Raw genomic sequence first — 20,245 nt, forward strand, 5'->3', positions numbered from 1 at the left:
GGAAATTTGAGGATCTAACCAACTGCTCAGCATGGAGAAAATGGAGGGCTTTGTATTTTTGTAGCACTTTGGGTTCTTTTTTTTATGGTGTTATTTGTGTCCAGTGGAGTTTTAAGGATCTTAGTCTTTTTCATTGTATTGAATTGAAGAGTTCTTTACAAATTTTCACCTTCATCTGGCAAGGACATGGAAGTCAGCAAGATTACAGGCAGGAGTGCATAAAGGTTTGTAGGATTGAGTCCAGGTTCATGCTAGGCTTATTATCCCTATCATTAAAATATTACCATCTCTGCACTAGACTTGGAAGACTCTTAAACAAATCCCAGCAACACTCTAAGTGCAGAGGGAGCTTTAGAAAATGCTATAAATCAGAAAATATTATAGTAGACATAACAGTATTCCCTTTGTAAAAGAGACCCAGGGGTCTTTAATGCGGTATTTTGTGCTATTTTTATGTTTAGAGCATATCAGAGCGCACGTCTCCCGATTTTTGTCTACACTGTGAACAATGTGAACAGTGTGATAGACAGATGAGATTAGTGGAAATGATGATAAAGTCTCTGCAGCAGCTTTATACAAAGTTGCTGAAGTCTTCATGTTTTTTTTTCTTGTAGCACTTTACCTAGTCTCGATGCTCCCTACCCGATGCTGGTATTAGTTGGCCCTCTAGCCTGTGGTAAGAGAGAGCTTACTCATAAGATCTGCAGACAGTTCAACAATTTCTTCAGATACGGGTAAGTTTGCTCCATATGTTTAAAAGAACACGAACTGATCAAGGCTAGAATTGCTGCTGGTCTTTTGGTTTGGTTTTTTGTTTTGTTTTGGGTTTGTTTGTTTGGTTGGTTTTTTTAATGAAGTTAAAGACAACCAATAAGTGTTCATTGCTACACATTTTATCTTTTCTCAGGGCTTCATTGCCTGAAGTCATCAAATACTTCCTTAAAAGAAAAGCTATTTAAATGACTATGTTCTTTTAAAAGGTGAACAGCAAACAAACAAACAAAAAATGTGTCATTTAATACTCCTTTTATTGATCTGTTCTGTCTGTGCTCACTAATGCCCCTCAACCTAAGCATCTGTTTGGCTATGTACGCGTTTCTCTCAATTTTTATAATGTACCTGCATATAAACACATTAGCATTCATGTGCAGACTGCATCCAGAAGCTAGGAAAGGAAGCAAGTGCAATTGCTGGACCAGTTTATTATCCTGTGAGTAGTGTTATCAAAGCAAATGGCACCTTTCAGACTTCACCACCTGCTGGGAGGACTAATTCCCCCTATCTGAAAGGCCTGAATTATGATCCTTACCGCCTTGGGCTCCCTGTGTTTTTGGTGGAGGGAAGCTCTCTCTTTCCAAGGGAGTTTCAGCCCTTGTGAATCACTCCCCTGCAGTGCCTACCTATTTTCAGAGCACAGTAGATAGGAACTCTGGCTAAGTTAGGTCACCACTATCTTCTGTTAGATGGTGCAGGCTGTTCCCACCCATTCCACTCTTTACCTGATTTTCATCAGTCCTACAGCACAGGCTATTCAGCACTGCTCTGTATTCCTGTTTATTGCCCGTCCTCTGTTTTCTCAGGTTTTTTTATTACACAAATTTTAACCACGCTTTGGCCACAGTTTCCCACGTCAAGCATTTACCACATTAAGACCTGGGTCTATATTTGTACCGTCTTGGGTATTGAAGCGGTGAGCTGTAAGAAAGGGACTGTGGGCACATGCCTACGTGGGAATGATTCCTGAGTTCTTAGCACCACAGGACCATGCTCTGCGTATCGATGTGATGTCTAGTAGTAGCTGCCTTCTCGAACATAATACAGCACGGTGAAGGAGCCTGTATGTATTTGTCTGCTCTGTACTGAGATTATAGCCACTTGCTGGATTAGATCATTAAACTGGCAAGTTGAAAGGACATTTTAAGAAAAGAGCTGTGAAGGTTATGTGACTGGAAAAATGACTTTTTGCCTTTCTTTAAAGCAACTACTATGTTTTGAAAGACTAGATTGGAAATTACAAAGTAATTGAAAGCCAATTGAAATTTTCTAACCGCTATGTGTTTTTTTTTTTTAAGAGCATTGTTTTTATATTGTGTATTTTATTTCCTAAAAGTTTTATGCATGAGGGGAAAAAAAAGGGAGAGAGACAGAATCTTAACAGAGCAGAAAATTGCAACCATAAAGCAAAGTTGTATTTTAATTATTCAGTGGAGATTTAAGCAATTTTATGGCTTGCACTTTTAAATTTCAAACATTCCACTCATTAAAAATGTATTTCATGCAAGATACCCTGGCAGTTTGAATGTAAACATGGCCTTGCAATTAAAAAGGGTTGTAACATTTAAAAGTGTTTCAAAAAATAAAGTGAAATTGGACCCTCAAACCATCTGGCTAGTGCTCAGGAATGACCTTTAAAGCTGGACGCGTTCATAATATCTTAAAGAAAATCAGACCTTTGAAGTGAAATTTTACAGAGTCCATGTGTAGCACACTGTTTTCATTTGCCTCAGCTTGCTGATAAAAAAAAGTGACACCCTCTAATGCCTTGATAGTTAAGATCCTTCAAGCTCTGCATTATAGACTAAACTTCTTAATGGTTTACAACTCAGCTACCTTGAGTAGATGAACAGAAATGGCCTGGTAGGTGGTATACCAGTAGGTGGTATATTTTTCCCATATTTTCCAGAACGATGCACCAGATGTCAAAGAGTTAAAATGTTGTCAGTGTGAATCGATGCCGAAGCGCCACATTACACTTCTGTTCCTGTTATCCTACAATGTAAAATTAAAACCAAAGCAGGAAGAGGTAGCAAAATATCATTTCCTACAGTAGAACACAAGCCACGGCATACTTCAGTCTAAAATTGCTACATGCATTGACTTAGCAGAGTTTTTTGGGGTTTGTTTGTGTTTGTCTTTTTTTAGTGTTTCATCCTGGTAGTAAACTCACATGTCTGAGGTTTATCCAGTTGTCCTTATGTGGCGGCAGGCAATTACTTTTCCTGCCTTGTATCCCACTTATCTCCCTAGTTTCAGGATTGTTTCTCCCGTTACTCTTCGGGGTCTATTTAAAGATTGGTCTTTATGTCTCTTTTTTAACCTCACAGTTCAGCCTAACTCCTAGTCTCCTTTTCCATATTTAGGATTCTACTTTATATCATCTGCAAGCTGACATAACTGGAAAAAAAATGGTTTCATCATTTCTCTATTACAGGGTGCTGTGACAGCTTCAGTTCAGGCTATCCTGGGTCAGGGGGATTTATAGCCAAAATGTAATGTTACATCTAAAATTTTTTTTTGTATTTATAGGTTAATCTTTCAAATATGTGGCATTAGTGGTATGATTTGCACCTCTTTATATTTCTCATATTTCTTATTTTCTTAAAAATAAAATGATTTGTATTATTCTCCCTTTCCCCACCTCCTATTCCATAGCTGCTTCTATGATTGAAAACAGGTTATTTCTTTATTATACCATATATCTTCCAGTCCCTGTCACACCACCAGGGCAGCTTACTTTGGTGAAGAAAACAGACTTGATTACTATTTCATTTCTCAAGAAGCATTTGACAAAATGGTGAACACAGTAAGTACCTGACTAGTATCCTAGTAGGCCTATTTCCTACATCCAGAGTGAACTCAACTTTTCTGTCCAGGTCTGAGGGGTTTTTTTGTTTTGTTTTGGGGTTTTTTTGTTGTTTTTTTGTTGTTTTTTTTTTTTTTAGTATTAAGTTTGTGTCTGTGTGTGCATGCTTATTCACCCACAGTTATATGGCTTAAGTGCATAGACAGAAACAACAAATATGTTGTATGTTTATGCTGTCTTCTGTGTGAATGTATAGAAACCATTAAATGGGCATGATGGTCAGTAGGAATCTCTAAACAGTAGTATAATGTAGAAATAAACTTATTTCCATATGCAAATATCTAGTGTGTGTGCAGGAAAGAAAAGCTCTTGAGATAGCTGCCATCTTTTTATTTTTCTTTTTATTTTTTTTTTCCTCTTTTCAAAATCTTCCAGAAACCCTGCAGGGAATGCATTCTTTTAAAGTTTAGCAAATTCACCCTAAAGGCATTGTGTTTCTCTCTGAAGGCACTGTGCCTCCAGCTAGTGTCTGATGCCTTTTCCTGCCTGCAACGAAACTTTGGCTTGAAAAGCCACAACAGAGCTCATTATTTGTACATATACAAATGGGGGAGCCAACAGAGTCTTAAGCAACTGATCTGGTCCTTAACGATAACTCTCAGTAATCAAGTAGTTTAATTTTAAAATAATATAATCTGCTTACATCTCTCTAGACATACTACTGGGAACCAAAGTTTCAGTTGTCAGCTTTTAACTTTGAAATTTCTTGGCCAATTATACATTCTTCTTGCAGATTTGTTTCTGCCCTCTCTTTTCTTTGGCATCTTCTATTTTATATGGCATGGCCATATGGTTCGAAGTAATGTCAAAAGAAGGATGCCCCATGCTTTATATCTTGCTTTCTTTACAGTGTGAATGAATAACCAATGAAATCTGTAACCTGTCAGCAGCTTGTTTTCAAGACACTGGTGTTTTATTATCCATGAACAATGTACAAGCGCTTTCCCTGCAGGACTGACTGTGTGCTCTTCTCCGCAATTTTTGTGCACCCATTGGCCTCATTATCGTCGATGATTTAGGCAGGGAGAAACTTTGCAGGGAGAGAAAGCAAGGAAGTCCAGAGTGATTATGCTTCTTTAAGGAAGTTGTTCCCCTTGAAATATTTCCTTTGTCATTATACTTGCTGTTTTGAATTTCAGGGGAAGTTTATAGCAACCTATAAATACAGTGGCTATTACTACGGACTTGGAAGAGACACTGTGGAATCAATTGCCAGAGAGGGTCTTGCAACCTGTGTTCACTTAGAAATAGAGGTAAGGATTACTTATTGCCCAAACCATTTTGAATGAGTCATTCTGTGAGAACTGTCCTGGCGTGGAATTCATGAGGTTTGATTAAGGTTTGTTTCAGCTGCCTAGCCGTGGCCACTTAGTGATACGAGAGACATCCTGCAGCCTTCTGCCCAGCCTCCAGCTGCTGCTGATCCATTTGAACCACTTGTGTGGGCTGCTTTACAGTCACTGGAGATACAGCTGTTTGGTCAGATCCACTGCATTTTTAACTCCTATATCAAGTCGCTCTCCACTGTCTATACGTAAATCACACCACTCCCTTTATAGATGCATCCTTCTGCTGGCTTCTTAAAATTTCCTGGCCTATATTTTCGATCTTCAGCAGCCTCATTCCCCAACACATCACCAGCACTTTCCATAACAGTCTTCTCAGCTTTTCAACCATGTTCTTTCCACCCATCTGCAGCTTATAGAGGGACTAGTCTAGAGCTGCACTGATCACCCCTAAAAGATCACCCCTAAAAGAATGCCATTTCTCTCCTTTGCTGAGGAAGCATTGGAGGATGCATGCAGGCCTGAGGCAGCATTTTGGGCAGAACTATTAAAAGATGCAATCTTTTCCAGGGGTTACTTTACCCTCTCTGAGATTTGTCAGGTGCACGTGCACAGATGGCAGAATCTCAGAAGTCTGGCTGCATTAAGAAATTAGGTCGCAAACAAAGTGTCAAAACCTATCTGTTGGAATCCCAAAAGAATAACTTTTTAGTTAATTTTCTAATTATGTACATCTCATTATCTTAGATCAAAATTTACTAGCTAGGGGTTGAGGTGACAAAAAGGAAAGGTGTGCTACATTTCCTTCTAAATTTTTCTACAAAATAATCTCCATCTATATGAGCTTCCAAAATGAGAGGCTCTAGAGTGTCTGGAATGTGTTACTGAGCGTCACCGGCCTTCACTGTGTTTGTAGGACTCAGCTCTACCTCTGGGGGATTACTACAGGTTAACGGACACTACTACACTCCATAATAGATGGGTAAAAAAATAATACAGATAAAAAAGAAATGTAGGAGACTGCAGTGCTAACACAGCATCCTAAATTGTGCATCCAGAGTTAGGGGAGTGACTAGGGAGATTTGAGCAAAAGTTGGTATAAATTTAATTAATTTTCAGATGATTATTTTGTTTGTGAAACTGATGATTGAAAAACTAGTTTTCAGTTAAGAACCTTAGTGTTCATAAGGTTGTAGTCCCCTTTGGCCCAAATAAATCTGTACACATTTACTGGCTTGCATATAAATGTACAAATAACAGAATAACAGCATGTCAGTACTAAAAAATAAGTAGCTCCTTGCTCAGATGGTCAACAATTTAATGCTGCAATCCTGCTCTTAAGTGCTCATTGCTTGACTGATATTAAACAGCAAGTTAATAACTTAATCTCTGTATATTTCCATTTCCTCTTTTTCCTCAGTCTTGTCAGAACTGTGAATCACTCTCAGTCTCTGCTGTGATAGGCATTGAGTGTGTTTGTTGTCTTGCTAGACAGACCTTAAATTTACAGGAGAAGAAAAATAGGAGATTAAATACTATGGAATGGGATGCCTTTTAAAGCTGTCAATTCTTCACCAAGTAGATGTGTTATCAAATAATTTAGGAGAAATAATGTCATGTTTATTCATAAGGAGGTTAACCCAATGACATAGGCAGTGACCATAACTTTTACTGGGTATTACCAAAGTTACTGTCATGGACAGATAGCTAAGAATCTCCTTTGTCACTGAAGTTTCAAGATCACGTAGTAATTATGCATAGTCTTGTATCACTGTAGACTCTGCAAGCAGATGAGAAACAATAATGGTGAGTTATGTATCTGAATAGAAGTTATCGAAGTCCATTATCTTCTGCGAGGCTCATAACAAAAGTGATTTAGCACTATTAAAAGAAATTTTAATTATGGTCTGTGGGCTGAGACTAAAAATTTAGAGCTGTTCATTCCTTTTAATCTAGAGTATATCTTTCACTGATAAAGGAGACTGACGTCAGTTTTAAAAGTTAAATCTTGCTGAGTCTGTACTTCCAGTTAGTGAAGCTGCTGCGATTCTGACACACGGTTGTGCGTTGGAGTAAGCATATTTGCAGTGCTTTCCCTTTGCTTGTATAGCCACCAATACCTGCAGAGCAATTGAGGGAGCTGCACGTTCCAACCAAGGGTGTAGTGGCAGAGTGGCTAATGTGTCTCATTATGCTTCCAGAAATATACCTTGTCTCCGGCCAAAGACCGCTCTCTATTGCACTTACTGCTGGTTATCCAGTCACTCAGGCTGGGGAGTCAAAGGAAGTAGGATGTAATATTAGTCACATCTTTTCTATAACCCAATGCTGGTATCTGGAAAAACTGAGGTGCTTTACTTATGTTAAATGAATGGATGTCTTCAACTCAGCTGGTCCGTTGATCTTTCTTAGCCTCATATGCAAATTCAAGAAACTCAAATTTTGCTCCTTTTTTTATTTTCCAAATATATATTTGGTTTCAACCTGTCAACTCCTGTATTCTCCTATTCTTTATTTAAAGGTCACCTTCCTTATACTCTCTTTCTTTCGTGTTAGACAGTCACTCATCATAGTGGGTGCCATAATAGACATCCTCTCATCCATGTTGTCTCTGTACAGCAGATTTATTTGGCACACCAGAAGCTTTCTGTATCCCTCCCTTTTTTCCTCCTCCCTCTCATCTCAAACTACTGATGGGCTGCCTTCGTATTCCTACATAGTTCTGGGACATATGAATCATTTGTTACGTTATTTCTTGATCCGAAAGAGAACTCATTCACGGTGCAACTTCAGATGTGGAGGGTGTTACTAGGCTGGAATTATTTAAGTAGGTCTGCTTTCTGCTGGTTTTCCAATCTCTGAATAATTACCTAGTTATAATTTACTATAATTAGCTAGAATAATTTACTAACTGAAAGTAGGTGGTCACAAAGCTGGATACAAAGATTTTTGTGCCCCAAATTCTCTCCTTTAGCTTTCACCAAAACGAATAGTATTTTCCCCAGATTCACTCCCTGAAATTTTTAGAATGGATCAAAGTACTGTTCCATACTTGGAACGCTGCAACCAGGAAAAAAAAATAATCTATTAGGTGTTCAGCCTATTACTGAGTTTTGCATGATTTTGCCTGTATTTGACTGTATTTTAAAATTATTCTGGAGAGGCCCAGCTTTAAGGATGTGATGGTCAGTTCTGAAGAAGTAATGAGCAGCGCTCAGATCTGACATATTAGGCCCAATCTGTTCCTACCCACTTTAGTGAAGGTGTATCATGCCTCAATGGAAATGAAGTAAACTTCTCTACTAGTGCAATAATGTGCATGTTCTTACTTAACTTTGGATAATTTGTTCATCATGAGGCACTATAACGGTTGTTCACCTGTTTGGGGTTTTTTTCACAATAATCATTAAACACCCAGAATTATAGTTATTATGTATATGATCGTATATATAAAAATAAAGCCTAGAATTTATTGTTAGTATGATGGAATTTTTAACTGTCTAATTTACAAATCATCATTAGTCTATGTCTAATTATTACCAAAAAAAAAAGAAGAATGCATTTAGAGTACTTATGTACTGAAAAAGTGCCAACAATAATAATAACAATAATAATCACAATATTAATACGATTAAAATTGTAACACATGCTTTTTGGTTTCTATCTGTTATGCTGATGTTATGTTCACTCTTTTGCTGTTCCTTTGGCTTCTAAGGCCAGTGGTTTCCCTCTGGTGTTGTCACTGAGGGGGGAGGGATGTTACAGCAAGTTGTCAACATCTGGGCCCTTTACTGGGAGGATATTCATGCTGATAGTTTCTTCTTTCTCTTCCTAGGATCCTCTTGGGGTCATTTGTGTATGTTTGCTAACTCATGTTTACACCTTTCTCTTTGCTGGTCTTCAGCTCCAGGTTACATATCAATTCATAGACACATTAAGGTTGCAAAAGACCTTTAAGATCATCAAGTCCAACCATTAACCTAACGCAGCCAAGTCCACCACTAAACCATGTCCCTAAGCACCACGTCCACACGTCTTTCAAATACCTTCAGGGATTGTGACTCAACCCTTCCCTGGGCAGCTTCTTCCAGTGCTTGCCAACCCTTTTGGGGAAGAAATTGTTCCTAATATTCAATCTAAGGCTCCCCTGGCGCAACTTGAGGCTGTTTCCTCTCGTCCTATCGCTTGTTCCCTGGGAGAAGAGACCGACCCCCCCCTCGCTCCAACCTCCTCTCAGGTAGCTGTACAGAGCCATCAGGGCTCCCCTCAGCCTCCTTCTCTCCAGGCTGAACCCCCCCACTTCCCTCAGCCGCTCCTCACAAGACTTGTGCTCCAGACCCTTCCCCAGCTCCGTTGCCTCCTCTGGACACGCTCCAGCACCTCAATGTCCTTCTGGTAGTGAGGGGCCCAAACCTGAACCCCGTATTGGAGCTGCGGCCTCCCCAGTGCCGAGTCCAGGGGGACGGTCCCTTCCCTGGTCCTGCTGGCCACACTAGTGCTGACACAAGAATTCATTATATACGTTGCCCTTTATGTATGTTACGTACTATTTCTTCTTGTTGTCCCTAAACCCAGTTTTGTCCAGCTCCAGGCCTTGGGTTTTTAACTGGTCATTATTGAAATGTTTATAGTTGTGAGGTGTCCAGTGTGAAGGCTGTACCCCATCTCTTATCATCCCGTGCCAATAGACATCTACATTGTGTCCTGTGTTTTCATTTCTGAAGTTCTTTGCTATAATGCCAGGGCTGTATTTATTTGCACTGTGTTATTATGTTGAGTCATTAACATCTCGTTCTACCTGGAACAACTGCATGCTACTGCTGTCCATATAAAACTATGGTTGTACCAGAAAGGTAAACAAAAGTAAAACAATTAGATATAGACAACTGGTCAACAAGAGAAATTGCTGTCACAGATGAACCAAATAAAACAAAGTTACAGCCGAGTCAAGAAAAGTTCAGAGTGAGCAGGACAGGCCTCAGTCCTCAGGTCTTGGAAACTCAGTACAAATCTTATGGCAATACAGTCGTGCAGGACTACATGGTTACAATCTTCTGTTTTATATGTAGATAGAGGGAGAGAGAAGAGGCTCTTTGAAGTACGAGTGGGTGCAAAGGAGAGCTATTGGAAATTCAGCATTGGTACTGTTACCTGCATTGTTTAATAAGACCTTGTCTTTACGTCCTAGCATGCAGATGGGTCTCCTTTTTCAGATCTGGCTGAAATTATTATGGGTGTTTGCAGTCCTCAGCTGTTCATTAGTGCCAACCAGAGCCATTGTCCTTACAGCAGAATTGATGCAGGGCACATGTAAATGTTTCCTAGTCTGCTATACTAAAAGTCCTATTCAGGGTAGTTTATTGCTGATAAAAATAGTTCAAGTTAAGGTGGCTGGCTACCGTGTAACAGATGAAGAATGTGCACATCGTATCTCTGCTGGGGAGCTTTGGTTATCCCCAGTTTTGGGAGGGGGTAACATTGCAAGCTGCTCCAGCAAAATAAATACACTTGCACCTTGACGAGGTTGTAGGTAAATATACTAGCTGAGGAGAAAATTGTCAGTTTATTCATAATGGAAAGCTAAGGGCCAAGGTGGTGACACAGGTGAGTTCTGCTGTGTGTCGGTACAACAGTGTGAGTCAGTGTTACACACATTTACAATAACTAGGTCCTGATGGAATAGAAAGGATGGAGGAGAAGGAAAAGCCATTAACTGGTGGGTATGAGAAGTATGATGCTTTAAATCACTGTGGAATTTGACTAAAAGGATTCCTTTAAAAGTGTGTTTAGAATAAAGTTATGCTATTCTTATAAGGCTTTCCACATGTAGCTCTAGGGCACTGTACCTTGAACTTGCCTATTATGTAAAGTTGGATGCTAGATCTTGAGACCTGTAGCTTGGATACAGGTTTCCAGTACTGCTTTCACAGTAATTTGTGATAAATACAGTGTTGTCCTAAACTCAGCTACAAGTTCAATAGGCACTCCGTTTCAGGAACAAAACATTGCATTTCTCTGCTTAATTTTAAAGGGTGTGCATAGCTTGAAAAAAACCTACTTTAAACCCAGATATATCCTGTTAGTACCAATGGACAAAGAAAAATATGAGGGACACCTCCGGAGGAAAGGATTATTCAGCAGGCCGGAGATTGAAGAGGCAGTCTCCAGAGTGGACAAGTACATCAAAATAAGTCAAGATTTTCCAGGATACTTTGATGCAGTAGTCAACACGGGTAAGTTGATCCCTTTCATATTATGAATCTGACTTCTAATGTCACACCAATAGATGAACTGAAACTGCTATGCAAACAAAGCCATATTATTAAACTAAGGATGACAAATGGTTTGATGATCAGTGTGAGTTTAAACTATCCCTTATTTGATTTTCCCAGTTAATCCTTGTCCCAGGAATCCAAAAGCTCTGGAGATCTGTCAGAGCTGAATTACTCTGCTGGGTCCAAGTTGTACTTTAAGCCCATCTGGAAAGTGAACCAACTCTTGAACTCAGCAGCACGCTTGTGAAGTGTTGTCTCCTATGAGAATGTTTAAGTGATCTGTGCTAATTGTTGGTTTCTGGGCAGAGTTCAGAGGTGCTTTTGATCTAACAGACCTAATTATCTCTGGGCAGGATAGGCTTTTTTCAAGTGTTGAAACGACAGCTGATGTATAGTCTGGCAACGTCTCACTGTAAAGAAGAGACTGCTGCAAAGCTTTTCCTTGTAGGACCCTGGTGCTTAGTAACTTGCTCAAGTCCCTCATCCTGAAACAAGGAATGTGAGGGTGGTAGACATTTCATTAAAACAAATGTTTGTTTTGTGATATTTAGGAATTGAGGAGGTAGTAGAGAAGAATCATTTTCTAGTTTGTTCTGTGTCTGCCCTTTGCGGAGGTGATTTTTGTGGTTCACCACAGTGATGGTGAAATACATCATTGTGGTATGATATATTGTATTTGTAGTTATTGTCAAGGGTATACAGAGCTTACAATTTAAATACAGCATTAAAGAAATAAAACACAGTAAACCAAATTGCAGAAGGAAAATATTCAGGTGAGTGCAGAAACTGAGATGAATTTCAGATTATTTTCTTGAATGTGCTATTTATGAAGATGAAGATTTTTCTCCCAAAGAGATGAGCTGGGTGAGTTAAGAATGCATTTGTGTCAAACTTCTGTGATTTGTAACTTCGTACTGAAGAAGGCTTGGTTTTTGCATTATGTATCCTTTCCCTCCACCATGAATTTCATATCCCTTTCTGCAGATGAAATGGATGAGGCATTTACAGAGCTGAGTTTCCTCATAAAGGCATACCTGGGTTTGGAGCCACCTGCAGTTTCTGGTAGCATTCAGGACTTGAATAGCAGAGGAGGAGCAGGTACTGTGTCTGAGCACATGCTATTACTTGTCTCTGAAAACTATTCCTGCTTCTCTGTAATGGGTCTCCTGGGCTGATTCCTTCCTGGGATCTGAATCTTTAATGGAGATCTTTCCAGGTATTTCACATCACTGCATGCCCTGAGGCAATAATGTGCAGAAAGCAAGTTGCCTGACTCTCCTGAGGTTGCTTTTGGGCTGAGGAGCTCCCATTCATTCCATAGGAATCACAAGCAAGATATGCATCCATGGCTGAGGTTTTTGTTCCTATCAAACTGTCGAGCAACAAGAAGATGTCATGGCACTGAGACCTTACTTTACTGTCTTCCCCAGGATAGCCAGAAGCATGAAGAGGTATATGAAAACCAGGATAGTAAGATGAGTGAAGGCAACTTATAAATTCACTCCAAGTGCTTTTGGGGCTACCGACTATGGGGTAAACCCTGTCCTGGGTTGAGCGAGTGGTGGAGTTTTTTGGTGGCAGGGGAGGGGGCTATAGGGGCAGCCCCCTGTGAGAAGCTTCTCGAAGCTACCTCAGTTCCAAGTCAGCTCCACTTCTGTTTGGAAACTGAGCCCATCAGCTACACCTCTGCGATAACGTATTTAAGAAGGGACGTGGTGACGAGCAGGGGGACTTGTGAGGAGGAGTTGCTGCAGCTGAGTGAACACCAAGATCAGTGGAAGAACGGACGGAGAAAGGAGGGGGGAGGTGTGCCGGAGCAGAGACCCCCCTGTATCCTGTGGGGAGACGGCAGGGCGGCCCCCCCTGCCACCCATGGAGATCTACGGTGGAGCAGACATTGATTTATGGCGTGTGACTTCTGCTTGGTATAATCAAGGTGCTGTGCCTGAAGAAGGCCGGGGTCTCATAGGAAAAGGCAGCCCCGCTGCTGTAATTCAGTGCTGGGAGGATTGCAGCATGCGGGGGTGTCCCACGCCGGAGCAGCTCGGGAAGGGCTGCAGCCGTGGGAGGGAATCCAGTCGGAGGAAGTTAGTGACCCATGACGGAGCAGTGTGGGGAACGCTGCGGCCTGTGGGAGGGACTCATGTCGGAGAAAGTTTGTGGAGGACTGTCTGCTGTGAGAGGGGGACCACGATGGAGCAGGGGGAACAAGTTCCGGACACTCCCCCCACCGAAGATAAGGAAAGTGGCAGCGCTGACTGCACCCCCCATTCCCTGCCCCTGCGCCACTGGGGGAGGAGGTAGAGATATCGGGAGCAGAGCTGAGCCCGGGAAGAAGGGAGGGGTGGGGGGAAGGTGTTCTCAAGATGTGGCAATGCTTCTCCCTGTCCTACTCTGTTACGTGTTGTTAGGGTCTGTAATAAATGTATGTTCTTTTTTCTTCCCCTAACAAGTCTGCCTTTTGCTCGTGATCATAAAAGGGGGGGTTTTCCCCCATCCCAGTCCTATCTCGAACCCCAAGCCTGGCTCTCTGTCCCTTCTCATTGCCGGAGGGGAAGGGAGAGAGAGCTGCTGCGTGGTGGTTGACTGCCAGCCAGGCTCAAGCCATGACAACCCAAGTGATTGGTGGTGTGTTTGAGAAGCCTTTTAGCACTTGGGTGACGGAGGCTGGATCCTCATGATCACTCCGAGATAAGCCAAGTGCATGCTGCTGCAAAAAGTGGTCATGCCCAATTTACCTTTCTAGTTTCCCCCCTTGCCCTCAACCCTCTGACTGTGCAGTCATGTGTAATCTGGATCAGGGAATGCTTCCATCCAAAAACTAACCTAGAAAAAAACAACCAGCCAACCAAACAAAAAAAAAACAAAAAAACAAAAAAAAAACCCTTTCAGACAGATTGATTCCTCAATCAAACTCATCATGCTGCTATAGAATTGGCTCAAGGAGGGAAGGGGGTTGGAGAAGAGCTTCATGGCTGCCTGTGGGCTACTCTCATCAGAGGCAGCATAACTAAGATTAACTTAACATATTGGAGAGCTCAGCTGTAACCCTTGAATTTATTCCAGACAGAGCATCTGGGATGAAAGCAGAATATCGTCTCTAAAATACCGGAGAAAAGGAAATAAGAAACAGACATTACAGTAGTAAGATGTTGCACAACATGGACTAAGAAAAACCTCATGTTATGTGAACTCTTTCCTCTAACTCCAAGAGCCTCCATGGTTTATGGCTGTCTTGGTTAGATGCATTACGACAGAAAGGTTAATGAGTTTCCTAAGTAACACAGAGCTAATATTCATGACCTGTGTGGCTCGGAGGGCTGCAAATAAAAGTAGCTGAAGAGAGGGCAAAAATGTCTGAAAATGTTAATGAAGGATGGTGTAAAATTCATTAGTCCATAATTTCAAGTAATTTTGTATCCTGAAAGAATTAATAAATAATGATTTCCCAGTGGACAAGAAAAAAGCTTCTACACATAGTGTGGCATCTCAGTGCTACAGCAGTGAGGACCTTTCTGAAGAATCTTGTTTAATCTTAAACTATGTAGATTTTATTTTAATTTTCAGAGCTTCCATGTTTGTCTGAAGTGAGAAAGAAAACTTCCTTGCTTTACTTACTATAATGTTGCTTATTTGTCTTAAAAACACTGAAGACATTTTGTCCTGAGAGGCTACAAAATCCACCAAATCCTAACTAGATTATCAGGAAAGAAGAAAAAGAGGGAGGATTAAAGATAAAAGATTTGTATATAATCATGGTATTTTTGAAGACATATACATATGTATCTGAAGTTCCTTTAAAGGACTTTGTTTGTATTGCTCAGCAGTTCCGAGTTCTTTCAGTGACTTGTTACTCGTTACAGAAACTTCATTAATAGTACTAGATTTTGGTAATTCTGCTGTCCATAAAGTAACTTTTAAATTTACTGTGCACCATTAAGTTCTTTTAGAGCTTCATTTATAGGTGTTTAAATAAATTTAACTATCCTATTTCTAGAGATCATCTCTTCTTATGGACTGCGTGAAATAATTTATTTTAAAAAACTTGCCCCAAGGTTGTCTTTAATATGGACATTTTTAGTAAGATAGTAGCAGGGGGAAGATTGGTTGTGTGAGATTATGATAGGTTGTTAATTCTTTTTTTAATGAACTGCTGTGCAAGATCTTTTGCTCATGTATAGAGTAAAAATACTGGCAGAAAATAGATAAGTTCTTCTTTTAAAAAACTTTTTATAGCAGGATTATAATACATTTCAGAGCTGATAACGCTTTGTACCTGCACTAGCAGCTTTCATCCACAGAACTCAGTACTTTACAACCATTAATTATATCTCATAGCAGTCCTGTGGATTATGTCTTACTATTTGTAGTTTACAAATGGGGAGAGGAGAGGGGCATTTATGTTAGAGACTGATTACTTGGGATGGTGGGCACCAGAAATCCCACTGAAGGTTTGGCTCTACTGCTTACTCAGTCTCAAGTCTCATCTCTGGTCTTAACACCAGATCTTCTGGCAGCTACAAACCAGCAATGGTTGTGCTGAAAGTCATCTGATGATCGTTGGAACCTTTTTATAAAGGCTTATACTATGAAAAGTAACCATATTTAGTATATGAATATGTCTATGGATGGAACGTCTCTTTGCCTTTTATCTACCACCCTTGTTGTGACTTCTTAGGTTGTGAGCTCTTATGCTTTGATACAGCACAATACAATTAAACCTTTCTTATGATTGGATTTCTACAGACTGCCTTGTACCCATATTTATAAGAACTTTTCTGTGGCTTAATATAATATTTAGATACCATTTTATAGACAAGATAAATCCCAGTTTACGGATATTTTTTTTTTAAGTGATTTTGTTGTGTCTTCAGCTTTCTGGCTCATGTTCATGTTTGATTCCTTGCAATACAGCAGTGGTGCAAGTCTTTAGATTTTTGTTCACAGAAATTCAGATAAATAACAGAAGAAAAGGTGCCTTGCTCCAACTCCCCATCACATTCTAAGAGCTCTGAGAAGGTTAAAACTTCTAAGCAGGTAGACTGTAATTAGCTTAGGAGTCATAACTGTGGTGCATATGAGAGCATCCATAACAAAATGAGCTCATTTACACAGAGTTAAGCACCTCTTCCTAGTCCATTAACGTAGGGCTGTTTTTTTAGATTTTTCATAACTTTCATTTGTCTAACTATTCAGAGTAGATAAATTTGTTATATCTGTGAAGTAGTCAGAAGGTTTACAAGCTTTTGGGGAACTGTGTAGGTTATATCCTTTATCACTTTCACGGTTATCTTTTGTGAATCCAGAATTGTGCCAAAAGCCAGCTGATGATAGTTGCAAATTACGTTTCTTTCTGCTTGCTGTCAGCAAAGTAGTGTTCAGAACATTTTTGTTGAGAAGTGTCTTTTCCATACTAGGTTCAAGAATACGGTTCTTACAAGAGCAAAGATTGTCACCTGGTGGAGTAATTACTGGAACTAGTCGGTCTTCATCTGACAATGAGTTCTTGGACTCTTCAGCTAAAAACTATACAGGAGACATCTCGGATAAGCTTGCTGCACAACTGGGCTCTGTGGTAAGCAGCATCTACTGTAACCTTAGACAGAAATAATAAGTTGTATGCAAAAAATACGTTAGTCAGACCTTTCTTTCTCCAAAGAAAATTGACATTTGTTCTCTGGTGATCTTTCATTTCAACAATATTTACCAGTTCCCCAGAATTAAAGGCAGATTGATGAGAATGAGGCAGGTAAACTCAGGTGAGAGGACAAGCTGTCATCCCTGCTCAATTTTACACCAGAATAAATATGTTGATCCCAATTGATTTCATCCATTTGTGTAGTGGTGTAAAGAAGCTGAATATCATCTCTCAGTTCTACCCCAAGATATGAAACTAGCCTATTCAGTGGAAATAGTTAGATGCAATTAATAGGACAATGTAGATTACTTACGAACACCATCCTGTGACAGTGGAAAAAACTCATTCAGCTGAGCCTTTCAGAGTGTACGCTAGTGATAACTGCCAGAGATCAAATTTAAGCACATTTTTCACCTGCTTTTACTTTTTCAATCAACAGATTCAACAATGTGCTTGGGTTTCAAATACCCTCTTGCAACTTCAGCTTCATATCTCTCTTCATTTTTACTTCTCCTTAATAGTCCTTTCCCTAAAGGCATTCATTCTCCTTGCAGGCGGTGGGGGAGTTGGGGCTATGAAGCAGATGTGTCTAATTCTCTATTTATACGATAACGACAGGAGAAAGAGAAAAAGAAAAATGAAAGCTTTAAACTTTGTTCCATTCCAGGTTTATGATGTCATTATGATGAATGATGGCTTGGCAGGCATGACTTGCTGTACTATTTTGCTACTATCTCGGTATTTATAACTACCTCTGATGTTTAGAATTAGTGCTGTAGATGGAACAAAGTAGCAGACCCTCATGCCCCTGTTTCCCAGGCTTTAAAAAATGGTCTCTTAGGTGTGGAGAAAAGTATGTTTGTAAAATGGCTGGCATAAATAGGGAACCTCCCATCTTTCAGTTTTCTGAAATGAAATACCTCTTTTCAATCCATGCAGCATTTAAAAAATGTCACAAGTGTTGTTCATTTTCACGTTTCTTTCATCCAAAGGTTTGTTAGTTTAATGTGAGGGAGAAGCCACAATATTTCTTACCTCGGTGGCACCCTGCCATTGCTCCTACCCCAGCAATTTATTTTTCTCAATTTTTATTTAATCTTTTTTATTTTTATTTTGAAAGTTTACATTTTGTCAAGTCAGGGAGGAGTGGTTTGTGATGAAAGAGGCTATCATTTACCTGGAGTTTAACTTACTTAGTGGCTGCAAGGCTTGCTTTCTTACTAGTCTCCTTGTTCAGTGCTGGTAATACCTTTTCATTATTTACTGCACTAAGTTCCCAATAGATTTTTACATTCAGAGGAAGCTTTACAGCATCAGCTGAAGTGTCAACATAGTAAAACGTTCAAGGTGAAACACAGGTGCCTCTTAGACCGTATTTAATGAGAAGAATATAAATATGTCTATGGCCTTGAAGTAGAATTTTGTCTAAACTGTTACATTTGAGACTGCAAATTATTTTTGTGCTTTTGGCATCCAAATAATGTGCTGTCACTGTAGTAGCCACATTCTACTCCCATCATGTAGAAGTGGAAAATAAAAAATATGAAGAAATTGATGTGAATTATCCACAAGCAAAATGAGAAGCAGGATCTGCTGCTCAGGGAAAGACAGTAGATCTGATTCCTTGCAGCCTGATCCCTTGTGAGCATGCCAACCCTGTGCTAATTTTGTATGGCTGTAATTAACTATACAAGCTATGAACAGAAAGGTATCTATGTCTGTAACCTACACAGAAAAAAAAGGTCAGAATGGCATCTTTACCAAAAGAAAGCAAACCAAAACACAAGCTCGGTGAGCATCTAAGCAGAGCCTTATTTAGCATAAATAGTGAAGGAATTCACAGTAGTCCTAACGTAAGCATTCAGCAGATTTAACTGTATTCCCTTTCATCTCTCATACCATGACAAATCATCTGTTGCAGACCTGTGATTTAGCTATTAAATTGATAACTATCAATAGCTATCAGTTGATAACAAAGCTAGGAACTTTGCTCTGTGATTTACATTTTTTTTAAGCACACTGTAGTACTGAGTTTGTCTGACCTGAGAAATTACATTGTCCCACAGCACATGTTAATTAACACGCCCTCAAAATTCAGGACCACATTTTTCCAGTCCACTGAGATCATAATGTGTTCCTTGTACAAAGTAATTTTAACTAACTGAAATTTGCAAAAGGTAATTCCTTCTTTGAGAGGGGAATATTGGTTGGTGTAGAGTTGCTAAGGCAGGTTTTCTGCGTTGCTAGAGCAAGGAGACAGTGTGTTTAAGATGTAGCAGAGGCAAATTCTACTGTATTCATCCCCTTGCTGGTGGAAAGAAGCTTAAGGCAACAGCATAGCTAGAATTATCCCTGCGCTAACATATTAGGAGGTTGGGATGCATCAAAAGTGGGTCTCTGCAGATATTCCTTCCTGCTACATCCTAGCGTTTTTTGACTACTATGAAATGAAGCTTCACTGGAGATGGAGATCTTCATTTTTCAAAGCCAGCAAGATTTCAGACCAAAATTTGGTTTCTGTAGACCGCAGAATTAAATTTACCACCTTGTTAGTTATAATATAGCGCTGCTATTTTCCCATAATACATAAATGCATACCCTCTAGAGTCTGAGCAAAAGAGAGGCATATCACAGCCCATTAAGTTACCATATATACTTTTAAGTTGCTGTATAAAGTTGATCATATTTTTTTATCAGGAAGAAGCTTCTCTCCAAAGGCGTCGTTCTGCAGTGCGTCAGGCTCTGTCAGGGAAGGCACCTAGTGCACACATCCAGCTGTTCCAAAGGTAATATAGAGTGGCTTCAGCCAAGTCCTTTGCAATAAAGTGAAAAATGCCTGTTTAAGACTTCTTCTCCACCGCTCTTAAGGATGAATGATTAGAAACTGTCAGTGATTGCAAATATCATAGGCAACTCTCCTTTCTATCACTTTTAAATCTAGCCCCACAAATACATCGCACACCACCTGTCTTTTGACTTGGGAGTGCAGCAGTCCCGAAATGTATACTGAAAATATATGAGGCAGAGCCATCCACGAGTAACTTGTCTAAAACTATGAAATTATTATAGGAATCTTCTCTGAGGGAGCAGAGAAGGATCATTCTTCCGGCAGCTCACAGTCTCCAACATGTTTTTAGCACTACTAGTAATTAGCGTTGGAAAGTCATAGCTGTGCTCAGTGCAAGATTATTTGCTGCAGTACTTCTTCTTTGGATATCTCTGTTTAAAGTAGAATTTCTGAAAGCTGATTCCACTTCCTAATTTTAATTTATTTTTGGTTTTAAAATTTTTTTTAAAGAAAATGGTTCCTATCTTGACTATCTCTCTTCCTTCTTCCTCACAGTCGTGCTGCAAAAATGGTGTTAAAAGTCTATGAATCTCAATGTACCTTCTTTGATTGATC

The 20,245-nt window shown here is 39.8% G+C and overlaps 1 protein-coding gene across 2 annotated transcripts in view; it reads left to right on the top strand.

Annotated features, from left to right (window-relative positions):
- Positions 1–20,245, top strand: part of LRGUK (leucine rich repeats and guanylate kinase domain containing) — a 54,641-nt gene that overhangs the window by 20,870 nt on the left and 13,526 nt on the right. For both annotated transcript variants that reach the window (XM_032986737.1, XM_032986738.1), the window contains exons 11-17: positions 615–734; positions 3,487–3,583; positions 4,783–4,896; positions 10,961–11,162; positions 12,189–12,302; positions 16,622–16,779; positions 19,540–19,628. In XM_032986737.1, coding sequence (XP_032842628.1) covers positions 615–734; positions 3,487–3,583; positions 4,783–4,896; positions 10,961–11,162; positions 12,189–12,302; positions 16,622–16,779; positions 19,540–19,628 — 894 coding nt within the window. The remainder of the gene's footprint in view (positions 1–614; positions 735–3,486; positions 3,584–4,782; positions 4,897–10,960; positions 11,163–12,188; positions 12,303–16,621; positions 16,780–19,539; positions 19,629–20,245) is intronic.

The sequence above is a fragment of the Tyto alba genome, unplaced genomic scaffold, assembly GCF_018691265.1.
Source record: "Tyto alba isolate M040663 unplaced genomic scaffold, T.alba_DEE_v4.0 Super-Scaffold_2, whole genome shotgun sequence".
NCBI classification, from domain to species: domain Eukaryota; kingdom Metazoa; phylum Chordata; class Aves; order Strigiformes; family Tytonidae; genus Tyto; species Tyto alba.